The sequence below is a fragment of the Electrona antarctica genome (genome assembly GCF_951216825.1).
Source record: "Electrona antarctica genome assembly, chromosome: 4".
Classification (NCBI taxonomy): domain Eukaryota; kingdom Metazoa; phylum Chordata; class Actinopteri; order Myctophiformes; family Myctophidae; genus Electrona; species Electrona antarctica.
Genome location: NC_136809.1, coordinates 32,361,868 through 32,384,367, shown reverse-complemented (window position 1 = coordinate 32,384,367; position 22,500 = coordinate 32,361,868). Strand labels below are relative to the sequence as shown.

At 43.1% G+C, this 22,500-nt stretch overlaps 1 protein-coding gene across 3 annotated transcripts in view; it reads left to right on the top strand.

Moving 5' to 3' along the window:
- LOC306922272 (zeta-sarcoglycan-like) overlaps positions 1-22,500 on the top strand; it is a gene marked incomplete at both ends in the record, with an annotated part of 588,514 nt that overhangs the window by 424,085 nt on the left and 141,929 nt on the right. For all 3 annotated transcript variants that reach the window (XM_079499734.1, XM_079499735.1, XM_079499733.1), the window contains one exon: positions 14,982-15,069. In XM_079499734.1, the coding sequence (XP_079355860.1) occupies positions 14,982-15,069 (88 nt within the window). The remainder of the gene's footprint in view (positions 1-14,981; positions 15,070-22,500) is intronic.

Below are 22,500 nucleotides of genomic sequence, written 5' to 3'. Positions count from 1 at the left end.
ATTGGTGATCAGATGAGATACACTTTATTAATCCCTGAACGGAAATGAAGGTGTTGCAGCAGCATGAATGATGATAAATAAAATATACAAAACAATGAAATATATCACACATTTAATGAGCGGTACTTGATGTGGTATTTGATGTGTGGGCGCTGGTTTTCCGGCCCGGCATTACAACAGCACCTACCGTCAGCTCCCAGTTCCTACATTAACACCAACCATGAGCTCCCAATACATACAACCATACTGTACCATCAGCTGCCAGTACTTACAACACCTACCATCAGCTCCCAGTACTTACAACACCTACCATCAGCTCCCAGTACTTACAACACCTACCATCAGATCCCAGTACTTACAACACCTACCATCAGATCCCAGTACTTACAACAACACCTACCATCTGATCCCAGTACTTACAACAACACCTACCATCAGCTCCCAGTACTAAGTTACAACATCACCTACCATCAGATCCCAGTACTTACAACAACACCTACCATAAGATCCCAGTACTTAACACCACCTACCATCAGCTCCCAGTACTTGGCACACGACTTGCTGCACCCAAGCCGTGCTACTCATACTGGACATAATACTGTTTGCTTGTCCATAATGCTAAGTACCAGTAACGGAACATTTGGTTCCGTTTGTACACTCTCTAAGTTAAATGAACACTGAGGAAATTACTGCACATGGTCACAAGGTTTACAGGGGACACAGAGGCCTCATTTAATGGATGGCAAGGGCCCCCTAACTGGCCACCGGTGCCGAGACCCCCGCAGTTAAAGCCAAGCACCCAGAGAGTCTGCTTGCGGGCAACACTTTGTTTGTTCTACCACTGACTGTACTATATGGGGGTCGAATGCAACAAATTAGTGCTGCAACACCAACAAACACATCACTTATTTAATAGCTCCTGATAATTAGCTTGAATTAAAGTGGACACACACCACTGGCCCCTTTATCACACACACACACACGCACCGACGCACGCACGCACGCACGCACACAGTTTGATTAGTCTCTTTTAGCTTGTGTGTGCTTGTCCTCAACGATAAATTACAAATACCTCTTTGCCTAGTCTCTCTCTCTCTCTCTCTCTCTCTCTCTCTCTCTCTCGGACAACTTGTGCTTTACTTAGTGTCACCTGTGTATCCTCAGGGTGGTCCCTGGCTCCCTGGCTCCCTGGCCAGCAGATGTACAATAGTACACAAAGTCCCAGAGTGCCAAAGCCAAGCAGGCTTGGCAGGTGGTGCTAACGCCAAAGCTAATTATTCAAAACATTTTGTTTCGATTTTCTTTTACACATTTTCTCCCCGTTTCAGTTGTTGTCAAGTACTGTGGTTCCCTGCATCTGCCAGCAACCCACACTGTTGTCCTGTGGAGGATGTAGACTGCTTTGACCACAGTCTTCTACTGTTGGTCACTGGGAGATGACTGGGAGATGACTGGGAGATGACGGGTGCATGTGTTTGGTCCGACGTACTACCAGTCCGACAGGCATTAGTCCGACTACCCAAAACCCAACCCTAAACCTAACCTCACAAGTTCCTCACCAGGGAGGAACCTGTGAGTGAATCCACATTATGTTGACTGCCAAGAATGAGTTAAAGTTTCTGATAGCTTATTTTGTTCATTGGTTGTTTGTGAATGATGTCATGTTTTGACATTATTAACTATAATTCATGTTCTACTTTGACATTGATATCTTTCATGTCACTGAACGCTTGACAAACAGGGTACCATACACTCCCTACCCAAATAGATAACTCACCCTGTTTTTAATTAGTACCAACCTTCACTGACTGCCCCACATATCTCCCCTCTGTGAATAACATGTTTTGGACACATCTGACCTTGTGTCGTCTCTGCCCGAGCCATGCAATCTCCATTCTAGATAGAATGGCTCTCTCCATGGGTCGAAGATATAACTACAACTCTGAACTACATTATCCACCATACTTTCAGGAAGTAACATCATCATTGTAAACCTCTGACCCCAGAAAAGAACACTTCCTGGTGTCAAAGGATTAATTAATATTAATACATATTTATCATACATTTACTTATCAGTGTCTTCTACTGTCGGTCACTGAGGAGCTGAGTACAACCACAGTTTTCTACTGTTGGTCACTGCCAATAAGTACTACAATTCTATAAAAGGTATGCCTAATTCTACATTTAAAAGGGTCTTTAAAAGAAAGCAATGTGCACACTCGTGTAATGTCCATAATGTGTCATGGGCATCAGGTTCAGAATGTGTAGCTCTAGTGGAGCAGTTTATGGTTAAGTGGCACGCTCAGCGTCACCTCTCGGGGGAGAGCAGTGAGTTTATGGTTAAGTGGCACGCTCAGCGTCACCTCTCGGGGGAGAGCAGTGCGTCATTCATTCTCCCTGCCTGGTTGCATGGAGGCCACGAGAGAAAATGTTAGGCAGCCAGGCTGTAGTCAGACAGACAAATGTAGGGGTAAAAGTAAAACACAGACAGATGTATAGGGGTAAAACAGTAGGCAGCCAGGCAGTAGCCAGAGAGACACATGTAGGGGTAAAACAGTAGGCAGCCAGGCAGTAGCCAGAGAGACACATGTAGGGGTAAAACAGTAGGCAGCCAGGCAGTAGCCAGAGAGACACATGTAGGGGTAAAACAGTAGGCAGCCAGGCAGTAGCCAGAGAGACACATGTAGGGGTAAAACAGTAGGCAGCCAGGCAGTAGCCAGAGAGACACATGTAGGGGTAAAACAGTAGGCAGCCAGGCAGTAGCCAGAGAGACACATGTAGGGGTAAAACACTAGGCTTCTTCAACCGCTTATCCGTAGTCGGGTCGCGGGGGCAACAGCTCCACCAGAGTGCTCCAGACTTCCCTCTCCACAGCAACATTAGTGACTTCCTCCTGGGGGATTCCGAGACGTTCCAAGGCCAGTGAGTCGATGTATTTCCTCCAACTGCGCCTTGGTCTGCCCCGGGGTCTCCTCCCAGTGGGACGTGCGTCGAGGACCTCCCTAGGGAGGCGCCCGCGAGGCATCCTAACCAGATGCCCGAACCACCTCAGCTGACTCCTTTCCAGGCGAAGGAGCAGCGGTTCTACTCCGAGTCTCTCTCGTGTGACTGAACTTCTCACCCTATCTCTAAGGGAGATGCCAGCCACCCGTCGAAGAAAACTCATTTCGGCCGCTTGTATTCTCGACCTTATTCTTTCGGTCATGACCCACACTTCATGACCATAGGTGAGAGTAGGAACGAAGATTGCTCGGTAGACAGAGAGCTTTGCCTTCTGGCTCAACTCTCTTTTCGTCACAACAGTGCGATACAGCGACTGCAATACCGCCCCTGCCGCTCCGATTCTCCGGCTGATCTCCTTCTCCGTCCTCCCCTCACTCGTGAACAAGACCCCGAGATACTTGAACTCCTTCACCTGGGGTAAAGTAGCCAGGCAGTAGCCAGACAGATAGATATAGGGGTAAAATATAAATTAATGGAAAAAGCGGCACTCAAAAATAAAATGCAATTTCTCATGTTTATTTGCGAACACTGACGCATTTCGGCAGAGCCTTCTTCAGAGCAGACTAAGGGCCGATTCATACTCCTATTTTAAATTTTAAATGATTTCGGCTCGTCAGAAGTTTTCAGTAGCACCGAAGAGCCGACTATAGGAGCGTAGTAGTAGGCTATAGATATAATGGTCCCCTTATGGTAATTTACAAGACACAGTGTGGCATAATGTCTAAACAGTCAGGCAAGGGCAAGCTGTACATTATAACAATAACATGTTTGCTGTCAGTGTAATAATTAAAGTGCCTTCCTCAAAGAAAAATGAAGGGGGAAAAAAAGTGTCGGGGTCGGGTCGGACGCATATATTAATAATTAAGGTCGGGCTCGATTCGGGTAGGACACAAAGCTGTCGGTAACGGGCCCGGGTCGGGCTGGAAAATGGTGTGTGTGAGTGTGTGTGTGTGTGTCATTCACATGTGTCCCGACCCGGACTCTTGTCATTCTTGTCATCTTTACAGACTCCACTTCACCCCCTAGCAGTCCTCGTTCATTCTTGTTGCCTATTTTGGGGGGATATCTATGCAAATGTATGTTGGTTATGTTATATAGTTTAGAAAGAAATGCACTATTAGCATATTATTGACAAACACTAGAAATAAATACACTGTTGGCTATTAGCATATTGTTTAGACAAACACTAAGTTTGATGTTTACCTGGTTGGTAACCTATTTACTATGTGGCACTTTCTTTTCCCTCTGGCAAACACTAGAAAGAAATACACTCTTGGCCATTAGCATATTGTTCAGACAAACACTATGTTTGATGTTTACCTGGTAACCTATTTACTTTGTGGCACTTTCTTTTCCCTCTAATTGCATGACCACTTACTGTGTCATCCGTCCGCTGAAGGGTCATTTCATTTACTCTGGTCTTGCACTCTTTTATCACTCTTGGTAAGAGCGTCTGCTAAATGCCTAAATTATAAATGGGGGTGAAAACAGACAGCAGACAGCTCATTCAGACAGGCTGTCCAAACAGTCAGACACACAGCAGAGCCAGCCAAGCAGAGCGACGGCGTTCTGTCACAGCCTGTTTGTAAGTCTGGCACTGCTGGGGATTTCTGCTGCTGCCACAATGAAATCACTGGCTTTTGTTCTTGCAGTTCAGGTGGACAGACATTTAAACAGACAGACACCAACACACCCCAGCAAGCCAAATGACGTCATGAGGACGTTATGATGACGTCCTCCGGTGACGTTCAAGGCTAGGCCAGATCACAGCTCATATTAGTCCGGCAGCCGAGGTGGACGGGTGGGAAATTTGGTATATACCGGTAGTCTTTTTTATTGGCCTAAAATATTGTCTATATACATACATTCATGAATCCACTTGCTGACCAGCTGTCAGTATTGGGCAATTTTTTATAGGGGTTTCTTGTGACCCTACCATTATGGCAGGCAAAAATGTTCAAAAAAGTCAAACTTTCCTTTTGCTTTAAGTAGCATGTGACTAGGGCGTTTTCATGATTCTGAATCCATTCCAAGCATTAGTTTTGCACAAAATACACCCCTTGGACAAAAAACGGCCATAGACGTCATGACAAATGTGATGACGTCAGCACAAGTGGCTATGGCTGCTTTTAGCACAAGTAGTGTATTTTGTGCAAAACTAATGCTTGGAATGGATTCAGAATCATGAAAAACCCCCAGTTTGACATGTCACATATACTTAAAGCAAAAGGAAAGTTTGACATTTTTGCCTGCCATAGGATGTTATGGTAGGGTCACAAGAAACCCCTATAAAAAAAAAGCCCAATACTGAGATTTCTGCTTTTTACATAATGAGTCACGGCACAGAGGACAAATTAATCAGGGAGATGGCAAAGGAAGCAAGAAACTATACGTGGAAAAGGGAGAGTCCTTCTAACAGTACAGAGGGTTGAGACGAGTGGCAGAGCCGACATCAAAGAGATGTCATGGTGACAGAGATGATCGCACTAATGGAGCCGTTCTTCACTCCGACTCCATGTATGGTCCAATTAAATGGAAACATGTCATATCCATAAAGATGTCCTCTGCATCGCCATGACTGAAATGTCAAACTAGCCATGCAACACCATGAAATCCATATAGTGGGGTTCCGTCTCAATGTTAAATTTAGTTGTCATTTACAACTCATGTACAAGTTTCACTTTCACTACTAATTTGAAGGTGAGGGTCTATAGAACCATTTTGGTTCGAGTGGCAAGCACCCAGATAAAAAGATTGGCCTCTAGGGGGCGTATCCCCCATTAGCCCTACGAAGATATATTAACTGTTTTTTTTATTGAATTATCCAATCTGAACATATGAGATATGTATGGATTCACAATCAGGAGTAGCATTTGGCACTTAGGCCATATTACACATATAATACCCCCCCACACACACAAACAGCAAGTAGTCCAGTATCTATGTGCAGTATTTTGATGGAATTGTGCACTTTACGATACACAGTTGGAGCATGCCATAAGGAACATTGTTGACTATGGGGCCATCACAGATTGGTCCCGTGGTAACCATGGCAGCCATTTTCTAAAATGGCCACCACCTATTTTACCAATTCAGGTTCTAGACCACCTAGGATCTTGATTCTGGTGAATAATCCTACATTGTCAAGGATGAGGAATACAGTACGGTACTTACATTTGTCCTGTGACCATGGTAGACATTTTTCATAATGGCCGCCACCTGCTGTTATTTTACCCATAACGCAAGTTCTAGACCACATAGGATCTTGATTCTGGTAACTAATCTTACATTTTCAAGGATGAGGTGGGGTGAGGGTCTATTTCAGGTGCAGGTTGAGTTCATACTGACATTACAGGAGGTGGGCTTTCTGACCTTTGACTCGTCCCTTTCAGGCACAGTGTTTTTGGTGGAGACTTGCCTCTCATGACATCGTTGTTGCGGCAGTGGCTCACTCTGAGTCTCTGGGGCATTGTATCTTGGCGGCCTCCTACCAGTGTTTCTCCATACTTCTCATGAGCTCTGTGTTCTGGGGCTCTGTTATAGTCAACATACATTGTCTTCGCTAAAGGTTGCTTTCCAGGGCTCTGGCTGGCTCCAACTGCATGGCACACCTGGAGGCCCCAACCTGGTTGGTGTGTTTAGGTGCAGGTGGTCTGCCCCATTCAGGATGAGGGGTTTGACCCTTTCAAACTGCGGCAGTCTAGCCAAGTTTCTGTATTGGTTTTAAGGCTAGATACAGGATATGATTGCTCACGCAGCCCCAGGTGACTTGAGGTGAAGGCTCCTTCAATCGGTAACATGTATAGGATTAGTCACCAGAATCAAGATCCTAGGTGGTCTATAACCTGAATTGGTAAAATAACCATTTTGGAACTCTGCGATGGCCCCATGTTAGCCAAAAAATGTTCCTTATTGCAATTTACAATTTACAATTTACAATTTAGGCATTTAGCAGACGCTCTTAATCCAGAGCGACTTACATTAAGCAATAACAAAAGCATGGCATACATCACATATATAAAAAGTAGTTATCATGAATCATGCGTAGACTAAGAACGTAACAGTGGAGTATCTATGTAAACTATACATACTATACTATACAAGTAAGACGCGCAAACGCGGAAGCGAACGCAGCTCGTAAATTGCAATAACAACAATTAGAATAAATTACGTACTTTTTAAGGTTTTTTTGAAGTTAAGTTTTTTTAAATTAAATGTTTTTTCAAGTTATTTTTTTAGTGTGTGTATGTGTGCGTGCGTGCGTGTTTCTTTTTTAGGTTTTTTTTTAAAAAGTTTTTTCTTGAAGTTTTTTTTTAAGTTCATTTTTTTTTTGTGTGTGTGCGTTTTTCCTTTTTAAGTTTTTTTTTTAAGTTAAGTTTTTTGTGTGTGTGCGTTTTTCCTTTTTAAGTTTTTTTTTTAAGTTAAGTTTTTTTTTTAAGTTAAGTTTTTTTCAAGTTAAGTTTTTTGTGTGTGTGCGTTTTTCCTTTTTAAGTTTTTTTTTTAAGTTAAGTTTTTTTTTAAGTTAAGTTTTTTTTTAAGTTAAGTTTTTTGTGTGTGTGTGCGTGCGTGCGTGTGTGTGTGTGTGTGTGCGCGTGCGTGCATGTGTGTGTGTGTTTTTGTGTGTGATACAGCTGCGCCCTCTGGTGGTGGGCGGGTGGTGTTACAGCGTGACACACAGACACACACACACACACACACACACAGACGTGATCTGCTGGGTCTCATAGTAAATGCTCACTGCGTTCGCAATAATATATTATACATGTGTACTATAAAGTGCTATGACTACATAAAGTGCAATTCTAGAGCTGTCTACGTAACAAGCTATAAGTCTGTTTAAAATACTATCTAAGTCTACATAATGTGCTATCTAAGGGGCTAGGCTAGGGCAAGTGCTACGGGCCAAGGTGGAGTCTGAAGAGGTGGGTTTTCAGACTACGGCGGAAGATTGGGAGTGAGGCTGCAGTTCTGACTGTGATGGGAAGTGCATTCCATAGTTTTGGAGCCAGAAGGGAGAAGAGTTTGGGACGTGTGGAGCGTTGTCCCGGCGTTTTTAGTGAAGGTACCTCTAGCTTCCCTGCGTTGGCTGATCTGAGTGCGCGGGAGGGTTTGTAGGGTACGATCATACTTGTGAGATATGGGGGGGCCATGCCTTTGGTTGCTTTGAATGCCAGCATCAGAGTTTTGTATTCTGTGCGGGCAGCGACCGGGAGCCAATGGAGGGAGCGGAGAAGGGGGGTGACGTGTGAGAATTTTGGCTGGTTGAAGACCAAGCGGGCTGCGGCATTTTGGATCAGTTGGAGGGGCTTAAGTGCACATGCCGGTAGGCCAGTAAGGAGGGAGTTACAATAGTCAAGTTTTGACAAGACTGTTGTCTGGATTAGGAGCTGGGCTGACTCCTGGGTGAGGAACGGTCTAATTCGTCGTATGTTGTAGAGTGTAAACCTACAGGATCTAGTGACAGCCGTGATGTGTGTTTTGAACGAGAGCTGACTGTCCAGGACAACACCAAGGTTCCTGGCTGTCGGGACAGACTTTACCAGGGCGTTGTCTACGGAGATAGTTAGCTCCCGCATAGGGCAGGACTTAGCTGGGAAGAACAGAAGCTCAGTCTTGTCTGGGTTCAGCTTGAGGTGGTTGGAAGACATCCACTGTGAGATGTCAGCCAGGCATGCAGTGATGCGTTCTTCTACCTGGGTGGCAGAGGGGGGGAAGGATAGAAACAGTTGTGTGTCATCGGCATAGCAGTGATAGGATATATTGTGAGCAGAGATGATGGTGCCAAGGGATTTAGTGTACTGCACGATTTCCACGCGTAGAGGCTGGGCTAAGTGGGGTATTATATTCCAATATCTAACTTTAGCTCCCCACATACTGTATCGTCTCATTTGTGTGAAATATAAGAGATTTTCCAATCATATTTATTTTATTTTTATACAATTACTCATTCATGATAACATGGGTATAGGCACTAATCTCACCATTCTAGGTTCAACAGAATAGAAATTAGGTGTAGTAATTTGATGTACATTGGTGGCCATCTTTATTTTTTTCCCATATCAGAATATTCAAAACAATAATATTTGAAATCCAGTTAATTCCTCACACAGTATTGACTTGATATAGCAAAATAAAACAAAGAAAAAAAACAGCAATTGTAAGAAGATTAAGAGATTCCGATTTTGGCCATTTTTGAAATTGGCAAAACAAAAAATAATAATAATTTGTAGACTTGCCACTAAAATTGTTCTATAGGCCATTATCTACAAATTAGAAGTGAAAGGTAAACTTTTACATGAGTTGTAAATGACGGCGTGTTTAGGGACCCCACTAATACAAATGTATTGCTAATGAGTGTGTTACAAATGTAACAAAATGTACCCTTACAGGTCCATTTGGTTATGTGTACACTCTCATAGTTAAAGGCGTAGTGAAATTAAAAATATGTTTTTCACACTTTTAGACCATATCCGTGTCATGGTGTCATCATATGGGCATACCTAACCAAAACATTTGCCAAAAAATGGGCAAATTCTCATTTTTGTGTGTTTTTATATCAAAAGTCCATACAAACATATTTTTTTATTACTTCCTGAAAACGAAAACGTGCTGCGTGATGACGTGTAGAGATACACATCAATAAAAGCCAATAAAAATGAAGCTCACCAGTTTATTTGTTTCCCATTGTCGTCCTCCACACAGATTAAATAACTACTCCGTTTTTAATCTCATTCAAGATAACATCCAGACAGTGTATTACTCGGTTTCAACTTAATCATCACGCTAAAATATGTATTTGAAAACATTATAGGGTAGAAATAAGCCACATAACAGTAAACTGGTACAGCTGGCCGACTATCTGACTTGTAAACAAACACATTCCATGCGCCCTGCGTATAGCATAGCTACCGTCCCAGCTACCGCCCATCGCTTGAAGGGATGTGACGCTCCGATTGGTTCAGAAACTTCAGAGCGGTGTTTCAACTTGAAACCGTCTGAAACTTCAAAACTTCACCATTTCCGTTTCACTACGCCTTTAAAAGTGATTTAAGGGATATTTTTTGTTAAACATTTGTTAAATTACTTTTGTTAAAAAGGTTAAATTAAGCTGTGTATTCTCAATTAAGTAGGCTGTAGTCAATCACCATTACGTGTTTGTTCAGTAACAGGGGTCTCCCCATCTCTGATTGATTGATTGATTGATTGATTGATTGATTGATTGATTGATTGATTGATTAAATGCATACGTGAACATACTTTTTAAAAAACGTTCCAGGGCTTATTTACATTACTAAACAGAAAATGTGTTTTGGGTGGAAGAACAATTTAATCCAATCAGTATAGAGTAAACATAATATCAGCTTCAATTTTACAGTTCCAATTTTGTCGGTTCATTGTTTTTGTGTGTGTTTTGTTTGTCCAATTTATCCTGTATCCTGTGTGAGTTCTCTCTCCTGATTGGATTAAATTGGTATCCTGCCCTGGAAATGCATTTGCTGTTTGACTAAAGAGCTGGAGAGACGGGGAGACCAACATTTCTGAACAATCTCAGAATATAGTCATATACTGTGTAACTTTTTCAATTAATTGACTGCCAGAATTGTTTCAGTCTGTGTCCCTTCCCTGCCAAGGGAAGGGACACAGACAATTTTTGCCGTGATATTTGTCACCCGAAACGTTATTCTTGCAACCCCAATGCAGCGACGCTTTAGTTATGAGCTGTAAACATTGCTCTATAGTTCCAAACATTGGAACTATCCCATTGAGATGGAATGAGTACTTCCGCATTCCATTTACAATGGGAGTAAACGCTAGTGTCGTCACTCTCATACTAGATCACGCTGGCCGTGCAACGCGTGATAAAGCTTGTCTAACTCGTTCTTGGCAGTTTGAGCCATTATGGGCCAAAACTCGTTAACTCATTCTTGGCAGTCAAATATATATATATCACAGGTGTATTCCACTTAACCATTTAATGTGTTTTTTGACAACTTCTCTCAACACTATTGAACACTATGTTAATTTGCCAGTGTCTGCCCCCGACACTCATGCCAAAATGAATATTGCAATTGTACCGGAAAGGCATTTATGTCCCGACTATCCTTCCTGTTCCGAACCGGAAGTAGTTGTTTTTTCACACAAAGTCGGAAGGAGCATGCATTGGCCTTCAAACAGAAAACAAACTTTAAAGAGACCTCTTAGAGCAACTTTTACCTTTAAACCTGAGGATTTTTTTCTTATTTTTGTATTGTATGGAATACTTGTTGAGATGGAGTCGACACGTAGATAGACGGCGGCGCTAATCTGGAACGAACGAACATCAGGTACACATCAGGTGAAACTTCAAACCGCACGCCAGTGTCAGATAAGCGCCATGGGAACTAGAGATAAACACTGGAGGGCTTGATCTGACAGCTGTCAATCAAACGAGCGGTGAGGCGGGCGGCATCACATGCCAGCCTTGCTGAATGGAGACCTGGATGTAGCGTTAGGCATTGTAGTGATGTGAACATTGAAATGTACTGATTTATTATGAAGGAGTCCCAGCGGGTGGGAAGTAAGAAATACATTATTGACTGTTGTTTTTAAGTAAATTATTTGAATATCTGTACTTGTACCACACGCACGCACGCACGCACGCACGAATGCACACACACACATATTAAAAAATAGGCTGGTCTACAAGCTCACATTGTATTGCGACGTTTTGTGAGCTTAAATCAGCTTTTATTTTATTTTATTTGTGAACACTTTCACCTGAAATAACATGCCCACAATAAGGACCCCCGGGATGAAAGTTGTTAAAAATCAACCAAATTAGCACATTAAACGCAGCCATAAGCAATGTATCCGCCCCAGCACAAATATCGTTTGTCTTTATCCACCTGCTGTCTAGGTAGACATTAGCACCTGTTTAATATGTGGCTATTGTTTACGGCTCCTTATTTCCATAACATTTGCATATGAACAGTTAATCAAAGCGGGCCGCGGCCTGCCTGGCTGAATGATGGAGTCAGCGACTAATTGAAGGGGATGAGGTTTGCTCATGCACACATCGCAGCCCACTGAGCCGGGAATGATTCGCAGCATATTACATCTGCCACGCCTTACAGAAGACGTCCAGCCCCGTTCGCCTCAAACAGACTGGAAAGACAATATAGTGACGCCTACGCTCCGCTGAAAGGAACCAGTGCAGCGTGCTCACTGAGAGATGACAAAAAAGACTGTGGCAGCCATGGGCTCATTTTCTAATTTGGCAAATGTGTTCCCTGGATATGCACGAGTGGCAGGTGGACTGCGTGGTTGTGTGTGTATGTGTGTGTGTGTGTGTGTGTGTGTGTGTGTGTGTGTGTGTGTGTGTGTGTGTGTGTGTGTGTGTGTGTGTGTGTGTGTGTGTGTGTGTGTGTGTGTGTGTGTGTGTGTGTGTGTGTGTGCACCCAATATGTGTTTATTTAAGTGTACTTATCTCTTCAACACATACCTGTTTGCCTGTGCGTGTGCGTGTGCGTGTGTGTGTGTGTGTGTGTGTGCGTGTGCATGCGTGTGCAACCTGTGGTTCCTTGGACATTCTAAAATGGAGTGCAGTCAGATGTGATGAATTAGAGATGTAGTCCTGCTGGTGAGAGAAGTGACTGGTAAACAATGAATGTCCCCCCAGAGAGAGAGAGAGAGAGAGAGAGAGAGAGAGAGAGAGAGAGAGAGAGAGAGAGAGAGAGAGAGAGTTTAGTTTAAAAAAGAGAAGGCAACAAAAAAGCAGAAACACAACAGGATCTTTCTGTTCCAATGGATCAACGACTTTCCAATTTTACCACAATTCTCATTTGGAATTCATTCCGGAGCGCAGCGAGATATTAATTTGGGGAAATCAACAGAGAAATTGGGTCACCTGCGAGCTATTCATTTCACACTGCCAAAACAAATAAGCAATTTAAAAGGAGAGGGGAGAGAGAGAGAGAGAGAGAGAGAGAGAGAGAGAGAGAGAGAGAGAGGTATAGAGAGAGGGTAAGAGAGAGGGTAAGAGAGAGAGAGAGAGAGAGAATAGGTAGAGCAAAGTAAAGCAAGAGAAACAGAAGCTAATGATGGGGGGGGTGGGTGAAGGGAGACAGGAATATAAGGTGAGTTAAGAACGTCTGGGTGTTACAGGCCACCATAGAGACTGTGTCCATTTTGGCTGCAGGCACTCCAACTAGACTGGGATCAATTACTTTTGCCATGTTCGAATATGCAATCTGGAGAGATTACGTGGTAACGGTATGTGGTAACGGCACGTGGTAACGGTACGTGCGCGCAGATGTACAGTGTGTGTGGTTGGAAATGACTGGATACAGTTTGGTTTTGGAGTAGGCATGCAGGCTCTATACCGGGCGGCACTGGTTAAAACAGTGGAATGGAAACTAGACAGGAAAGGTCAATCAATCAACAACACATAATACCATTTATTTATTTATTCCAACGTGCTGCAGGGGATACGTCATGACAAAACAAAGCAATATCGCCACATACATACAGTACAGTACTAGTACACTGTCTGTACACTGTCGGAAGCGGGCCGCAGATCCGTCAGCTGATAGTGCCCTTGCCGAGCGCTGCGATTTCCGACTCCGGACACTGCTGATTAAGCACTGGTCTGATTTCCATATACGTGGGTGGAAACTGGTTTATATACGCAATGGGGACTCAATAATATTACAGTGGTTATAGTATTTAGAAGAGATTCAAGAGTATTTATTATGAGATTAAGAACTTCTGACAGATTTTTGGGAACAAGAACATTATACATACAGTAGGTCTACGGATGTTGACCGCCAGCACAGATATGAAGCTTCATTCAAATCAGAGCCAAAATGAAGGTGCTAATCCTTTTTTGTTTTTTTCATAGTACAAAATGATATTGAACTTGATACTGAATTGCACACGTTTCATTCAAAACGGACGGATGGACGGCGTACCGTAATGTGACCTGTAGTTGCCAGGTTCATAAAAGTTGTCTGATCTCTACCAGATGTGTGCTGTTTCAGTAAAATTGTCACTGATGGTCAATCAATCGTTAATGTGGTATTTATAAGAAGTTACGATCCCTGGCCTGGACGGTTAGCTTAACCGTCTGGGCCTGACGGCGTGCCGCGGATTCGACTCCCGATCCCGACGGCCTTTGCTGCGTGTCTTCCCCCCCATCTCTCTCCCCATTTCCTGTCAGTCTACTTTCAACCTATCAATAAAGGCAGAAAAAGCAAAAAAATAATATTTAAAAAAATATATAGAACCTTTGAAGAATTACGGCGTCTTCATTGTACCTCCATTTCATGAAATCCTCCTGAAAATATTCCCATCGTTTGTTACCGAGTTGGAAAATATTCCACCGGAGCTATGCTAAACAACAACACAGAGCAATGGTGGATGGATGCGGCTATTAAAACCTGTTGACTTGCATTTAACTCAGTTTCCCAGAAGCCCTTGCAAACCAGTAATAGGTCGATTTCCAGTTACATCATCATAAAGTGTTGTCCTGGTCACGATGTCCGCGACAAAGCCGGTATTTAAAGATTATCAAAAAAATATGAAACAAATAGCGGGGTTCGGCAAGGAAAGACAATGGAAAAAACATGGGTTTCGCAGCGAACCTGTTAATCTTCTCACCTTGCATCCTTGGTGATCCATATTGGGAACGTCTGTGGAACTTAATCTTTATTGGAGCTTGACTTCAACTAATCATGACACAGCGTAGCTTTTAAAAAAAGAGGCCATGGTCTTATTCATATTTTTTGGCAAGGGGTTTGATGCAATATAATATTTCTTCTCAGTTCATTTCAATCCAGGGTGCTCTGAATTAATGTGCCTTTCAGATTAAATTTCCAAAGCGTGCAGATGAAAATGGACATTTTTTTATATTAACTCTAGCTCTGCCTCCCACTCCCTCCTCCCCCCTCTGTTTCCCCGACTGAATGTCTTCCTGTATTTCTGTCTCTTTCTCTCTCCAGGACAACCCACTGATCCTGCAGTCTGACAGGAATGTGACGGTCAATGCCAGAAACGACCAGGGACAACTAACCGGTCAACTGACCGTGGGTAAGACGCAGACTTAATTTAATATTTTGTGCCTGCGCTATAGTGCTAGGGACACACCGTTATCATTCACCATGTTGGAGACGATTTTTTCATACAGTTTACAGTATTTTACTTTATAATACTTATGTTTGAATATGTGAATCTGAAAAGGCCTGTTCTGGTGATTTCCTGAGGAAGCCTTCAGAAGGGTCTGCCTAAGTAATGAAGATTAAACAATTATATTTACTTTTAAGTTGTAATAATAATATGTGCATCAGTTGGCTTAATAAGTATGATCATATGCACAGTTGTTTTAGAAGTCTGCATGTTACTGTATGTTTTCCTGTAGGTAAACCCTACTGGAAACACACTTGTATTGGAATATCAGTACTGGTATTTGACCATGCAAATGCATTATGGTCAAAATGGAATAGTGGCCAGGATTTCAACATCTTCCATCTCAATAAGCTGTGCAGGGTTGTCCATGTGTGTAATTTGCTGAATCATGAAAATAAGTGTGTTTGAAAAGAGCTTGGATTGAGCCTCCATAATCCTGGTTTGCTTTACTTACCAGAGTGCCAGTGTGTCAGTAAGTTGCTGGATTTGCGCACATTAAACTTCATAGTGTTGACCCATGCAGGTTCATGGGGTGTTTTTTTTTTCTTTCTTTTTAACAGAATCGTAAGGGAAATAAAGGGGCAGATTATCGAAAGAGGTTTATGTTAAGAAAGCGTCAGGGCTGTAGCTCTTTGCTTGCTGTGCAACTGACCACAAAGCTATAGACAGCGGCAGCCAACTCACTGACACTTGCATCAACCGCTTCTCAAAGTTTTCAAAAAATGTGATCTCCGTTCTCGCATTGGCTGTTGCACTCTAATATCACTGTACACAGGGGAATGTGTAATGTCAGTGGGTTTGTGCGTTCACATAATTTAATGGCCCATTAGCTTGCTGTACTGCACCCCCTCCGCCGCTATCAGGCAGCTACCAGAGCCATTCAACCTCTGTGGAAGATCACATCGTCAGTGCCATTCCCCTTCTGTTTATTCAATCAGAATTGGAGAAATCCCTGTGCAGCAATGTCATTGTTACATGCAACTGACTGCTAAATCTGCCAGAGCACACAAATCAGAGTGGGACTGTCTGGTTACTGCAGAACAGTGGTGCTCAACCTGTGGGCCGCAAGGATATTGCAAGTGGGCCACCAAATAAATGACAAAACACTACGATTTTAATATAACATCTATACATTTAAGAATCCTCTGATCCGCATTTTTCTCATCAGTGGGTTGAGCAATTGATCTGAACTTGCACACGGACATTGGCCATGTGGCCGTTTTTTGTGAAGGGTCCTCACAGGCAATGGGATCTGTAGTCGTGGTTGCCGCCCCATAGACCGGATGGACAGTGGGTAATGGCAGGTATGGACCATATAAATATAGTTATAAAGGATAGAGTGAGGACCGGGAGCGACAGCCCCGCCCCCTGCTATTCATTTCAATGGAAGATGCTAAGTGGCGTTTTGAAGCACCCAGAAGACTGCCGGAACTTGGAAGTACCATTATAGCTCAATGGCTTGAGCGAGCGGAAGTTTAGAGCGGTCTCAAATTTGAGCACCCCGTTCTGGGGCCTTGGTATGTACTAGTTAAACTATAAGGCTATTTTAGGGAAGGTTTTGGGAACCCGTTCTGTAGAATTGTTCTGTAGAATTGCAGGTTTGATTCCAGGGAGGGAGCAATGTTTCCAGCTTGGCTGGAAACTGCAACAAAAATAGTTAACGTTGTTCCAAAATGGTGTCCCTGTTATTACATCAGCAACTCCTGCTTTTGGTAACATGATTTCAGCTAGTTGAAAATGTATTTGAAGCAACAACACAAATGGGGAGGGGTGGTGGGGGGAGGTGTCTATGTCACAACATATTTTTCAGATTATTCAGGGTCTGTGGTCAAACACTTCTGGGGGTCGTTGTGGTCTGAGCACACACCGCAGATCTGATTTGTCATAATATCCTATAATCATGTTGAACATGAACAAAATGTTTTAATGATCATTATGATTTAATGAGGAAAGAATAAAGCTAGTAATTATTAATGACATTTGGACAAATGCATTATTCATTGCAAAGTCATTATTCATGTTTTCCTGGATAAAATGTTTAGAATGCAAGGACGCTCCTCGCTGAAAGAATTGCACAGTGCCACACAAGGTGCTGTATGTGCATGTGCACATACAGTGCACATATAAACACGTACACACACACACACATACTGACGAAAACACATTAGAGAGGCGCACAATGCACATACATGCTCGTTATGCATGCGTAACACGCACGCACGCACGCACACACGCACGCACGCACGCACAGAGAGGATACTGCCCAGGTATTTAAATGATGGAGTTATTGTCAGTGGCTTGTGGTCAATGGTGAAGGCAGGCAGGGTGTGTGGGGTACTGGAACTCCATTGGCAGACCACTTCTGTCTTGGTGGTGTTGACATGTAGCCCCATCCTGCTGTAGGCCTTGACAACCACAGCAAGGATCGACTGGAGGTCCTGTGGAGAGTGTGCCACAAGAGCACAGTCATCTGCATACTGCAACCTGCTCTGTGGACAGTTTGGTCTTTGCCTGTAGCCTCCTGATATTAAAGAGGTTTCCGTCCAGTTTGAAATCCACTAAAACACCACTGCTGGACTCAAGCTCCTTATGGAGAAGATGGGTAACACACAGGAGGAAGACATTGAAGAGCACAGGTGCCAGAACACACCCCTGTCTTACCCCTGTGCGTACAGGGAAAGATTCAGACTCTAGTCCTCCAATGGTCACACGGGCCATCATCCCGTCGTGGAACTGGCGGAGGATGCTGACAAACTTGGCTGGGCAGCCAAACTTGCTAAGCACGCTCCAGAGGGGCTCCCTGTTGACAGTATCGAAGGCCTTGGAGAGATCGATAAAGGCCATAAATAGGTCCTGGTGTTGTTGAGAATAAGGGCGACAAGTCCATCTGTGGCAACAGCAGGGGGATATCACTCCTTTCTGTCGCTGGCAAGGTACTGGCCAAGGTGATGCTGCAGAGGCTCATCAATACCATTACAGAGGTAATGCTACCTGAGTCACAGTGTGGGTTTCGGAAGAATAGGAGTACGGTTGACATGATATTTACAACACGGCAACTCCAGGAGAAGTGTCGGGAACACACACACACACACACACACACACACACACACACACACACACACACACACACACACACACACACACATGTACACGCACGCGCACACACACACACACACACACACACACACACACACACACACACACACACACACACACACACACACACACACACACACACACACACACACACAAAAACAGACAGCAATCAATACTCATGGGCCCACACATCGACTTTGAAATGGCATTGTATTGGATCCCTTTAACGCGAGGACCCCTTGCAGAGAGAAACTGTGGCTTCAGTCACTTTCATAATGTGAAGTCTTAAGAAGACGATGGTGGCCGCACACACTCGTAGCCAAAGTGCCGATACTTTATTGGAATAGGACACAGAGAATAAAGTCACTTTCATGACAAGTCCTTCTCTCAGTTCATTTTACCTCAGTTCAGTATCCTTACTGACATGTGCGTCATAACATGAAATCTTTTTACCCTGGCTCTCTCTGCCATAACACAACAGCGTTCCAAAACAATTGAAGTGCTTGGCAACGTCGATATTGTACATTATCACCCTTTGTATTTAGTCTGGAGTCAAGTGTGTCTGAGGACAACCTAGAGAGAGTGTGTCTAGTCTTGAGTGAAAGTATATGTCTAGCTCTAGCCACAATAACAATCAGTTTGAGTGGAATTTTGATGAAAACACTATAATCACATGAACATTAGTGTCCCTAATCTGGGGGTCAACATTCAACACAGATAGCATATCTATACAACCTCACAACGCAACACATTGTCAGTGTAGAGGGAAACAGGAGGGGGTCGAGTATAGAGCCCTGGGGAACCACGGCCAATTTAATTTAAGTGGTTAATATAATGTATAATGGACACAAAGAAAGGTGTACAATATTATACCGAAATTGAAAGTTGTATTGCAATGTTTTTACACAGTTTTACTGTGCACATGTGCACACACCATGAGTGTCAACTATACTCTGAGAATGTAGTAATTCTATATTAGGCCCCATTTACACTGGCAGCCAATGATTCAGATCTGTGCCACATGCAGATTGGAGTCTGATTTGTTTAATTAAGTCTAAATGCAGACAGCTATAGGTCACATACAAGTCACATGGAATCCGAGTTTTGCCAATGTGACTTGAGCCACTGTAGTGTATTGTGTTAAGTGTCAGATATGTGTACTAATCATTGATGCCATTATTCATGTTTGAGTTATGTGATTGTTGAAAGTGATAGGGATTATACTACAGAGAAGTTATTGGGGTGTAAACGATTTTTACTGTGTTTTTGTGTTAATGTGTATGAGATGAAATGAGATGAAATGAAGTAAACACAGAGAGAGTCAAGCATACTGATGATGAGGATGTAAATGTAATGAAGATCACTGGTGATGATTTTATGTAATTTGAATGCTGGAAACTTTTGAGGGTATTTTTGGATTCTATTGTAATTGTGTGATTTCTTTGAATTGCTGATGTTCCAGTAAGTAAGTCATGTATCGGCCAGAGGGAGGATTCTAATGTGGCTCCTTCCTATGAGTTTTGTGACACATGTTGGCTCAGGTGTCAAGGGAGGACCTGTCGTATATTACAAAGCCACATTACGATGAAATATCCATATAATGTTGTATAATGTCATATACTGTTTGTGCACAACAAACCTGCACTGACTGAGTTTCTGCATGTGAGCTCTGAGAGGCTTGATATTAGCTGGCCCACAGACACATTCCAAGAACGGCCTATGTGATCAGTTGAAAAGGTCTGCTATGAAATTGTAAAGGCTATTGTATTGAACCGTGGATACCATTGTGTTAATAATCTATAGAAGTGACCATCTACTTAGTATGCGGTGGTCTGGGGACGCACATGCACGTGCGTACACACATACAAGGGCGTTGGGGTGCACACCCTACATGCACTATTTGGGGAGAATTATAAAGAGGGTCTCAAATGTGCGGAGATCCAGAGAATCCAGTGAGAATCCACAGAATCCAGTCAGAGAGGTCAGTCGAGAATCCAGTCAGTCAGAGTGAGATCTGTAGCCAGGTTCCAGATGAGGTCGGGGACAGCTATGAGGGGACTGCTCTAGGATGGCTCTGGAATGGACTGATCATGAATTTGGTAACTAAGCTTTGTCCTTAATAAAATGATACAGAAATAAGGACATGCCTGGCCTCTCCAATCATTTATGCAACAGGGTAAAAAGTGCTTCCTGGACACTCAATATATGACAAATAATGGCAATACACTACAAATAATGGCGAGCTAGATCGTGGCCTCATTGTTCGCGCTCGGGGGGGCAGTCTGCTCCTCTGGGACGGATTGAGGAAAAGAACTTTGTTTTGTCACGGAGTGTGTCTGGGAGTGCTTGGACTTGTTGTTTAGGTGATTGGAATGCCATGACAATTTGTAGGGATTCAGATTATTGGAATTGAGGATTTAAGTTTAGTTCAGTCTGCTCGGCGGGGACCGTCATCGTCTCTGCTACGGCTACGGTCAACCAGCGGCTTTCGGCGGTGGTGTGCGTCGTCATCACCATGGTTTTCATCACCACGGCAGCAGACGGCCGGAGAGAGGGGCTGCAGTCAGGGGTCAGCGAGCACCGCCAGCGTCACCTCTTCAGCAGCGATCGTGAGGGGGGTCCATTCTACTCTGCTCGGCTCGGCGATTCAGTGTTCAAAGGGAGGCGTTCATCGGCGACGGACACCGAGAGGAGGAGGCTCGGCTCAATTCAACAGATCTACAGGCTCCCAGCAACGCATCACTTTGCAGCATGAGTTTCTGCCTTGCAGTGGCCTAGTCTGTATAGAGTTGCAGTGGCTTTTACGTGCGTCAACTTCTCATTTTCGGTCATTTTGTCATGACTGAAAGAGGGGGGATGGAGAAGTCAGTTCAGTTTGGGAGAGAGGACAGCTCGACAACAAGTGTGCGTGCAGCGTCAGTGCACTGCATCATGCATACAACCTGTTGACATGGACAGCCTCATTTGGCCATGCTGGCTGAAGGAACAGTCGACGTGAGATAACGAGAGGGGCAACGGTTACAGAAGAATCTTTATATCAGATGAATATCGTTACATCTGATTTCAAATGTGTGTCTGTGTTTGTCTAATTCAACATAATAGGCATGTATGTTGATGGTTTTGTCGTAGGGTATTTTAATTAGAGAAATTGACTTGATGGGGATGAATATGCCTAGATTTGGGAAAATGAATAATAATGTGTACCGGAATAATATTAGTAGATGTCTCTTTGTTAGACGAGAGGTAGTGGCCCTGCCGTACGCTTAAGTGTAATCCGTCCTAAGATTAGATAAAGGGCGTATTGTTATTCAACTAAATTTGTGAAGGGGGAAAAGTCAATGAAGGTATTTGGCCAAGACTGTGGAATTATCTATTGTTACATAGATTACTCTGTTTTTTTACGTATATGTGTTGGAAGTTGATCTGTGAATCAGCTGCATGTTGTGAGGGATTAATGCTGATACTCAGATGTGATTTGTACCGTTATCGTTCATTGGGTTGAAAATAGTGGGGTTGTATCTGATGTTATCTGATGTTTTTCCCCGGCCTTGGAAATATGGAGGGTTGAAATAATGTATGGATAATTTCTGCATGTCCTAAAGGAAAACTAAACTTTTGAGGGTCAATAGTATTGGATGATTATAGCTATAATTTAGTCATGACATTAACTGAAGCTAGGTGTTTTAGATGTCACGATTGAAAGGTTATAACACACATTGATCTATAATTGGAGTGCTTTTGAGTAAAAGCAAAAGGGGTTGGAGAAGCGAAAATGTATTGTGTTAAGTGTCAGATATGTGTACTAATCATTGATGCCATTATTCATGTTTGAGTTATGTGATTGTTGAAAGTGATAGGGATTATACTACAGAGAAGTTATTGGGGTGTAAACGATTTTTACTGTGTTTTTGTGTTAATGTGTATGAGATGAAATGAGATGAAATGAAGTAAACACAGAGAGAGTCAAGCATACTGATGATGAGGATGTAAATGTAATGAAGATCACTGGTGATGATTTTATGTAATTTGAATGCTGGAAACTTTTGAGGGTATTTTTGGATTCTATTGTAATTGTGTGATTTCTTTGAATTGCTGATGTTCCAGTAAGTAAGTCATGTATCGGCCAGAGGGAGGATTCTAATGTGGCTCCTTCCTATGAGTTTTGTGACACATGTTGGCTCAGGTGTCAAGGGAGGACCTGTCGTATATTACAAAGCCACATTACGATGAAATATCCAT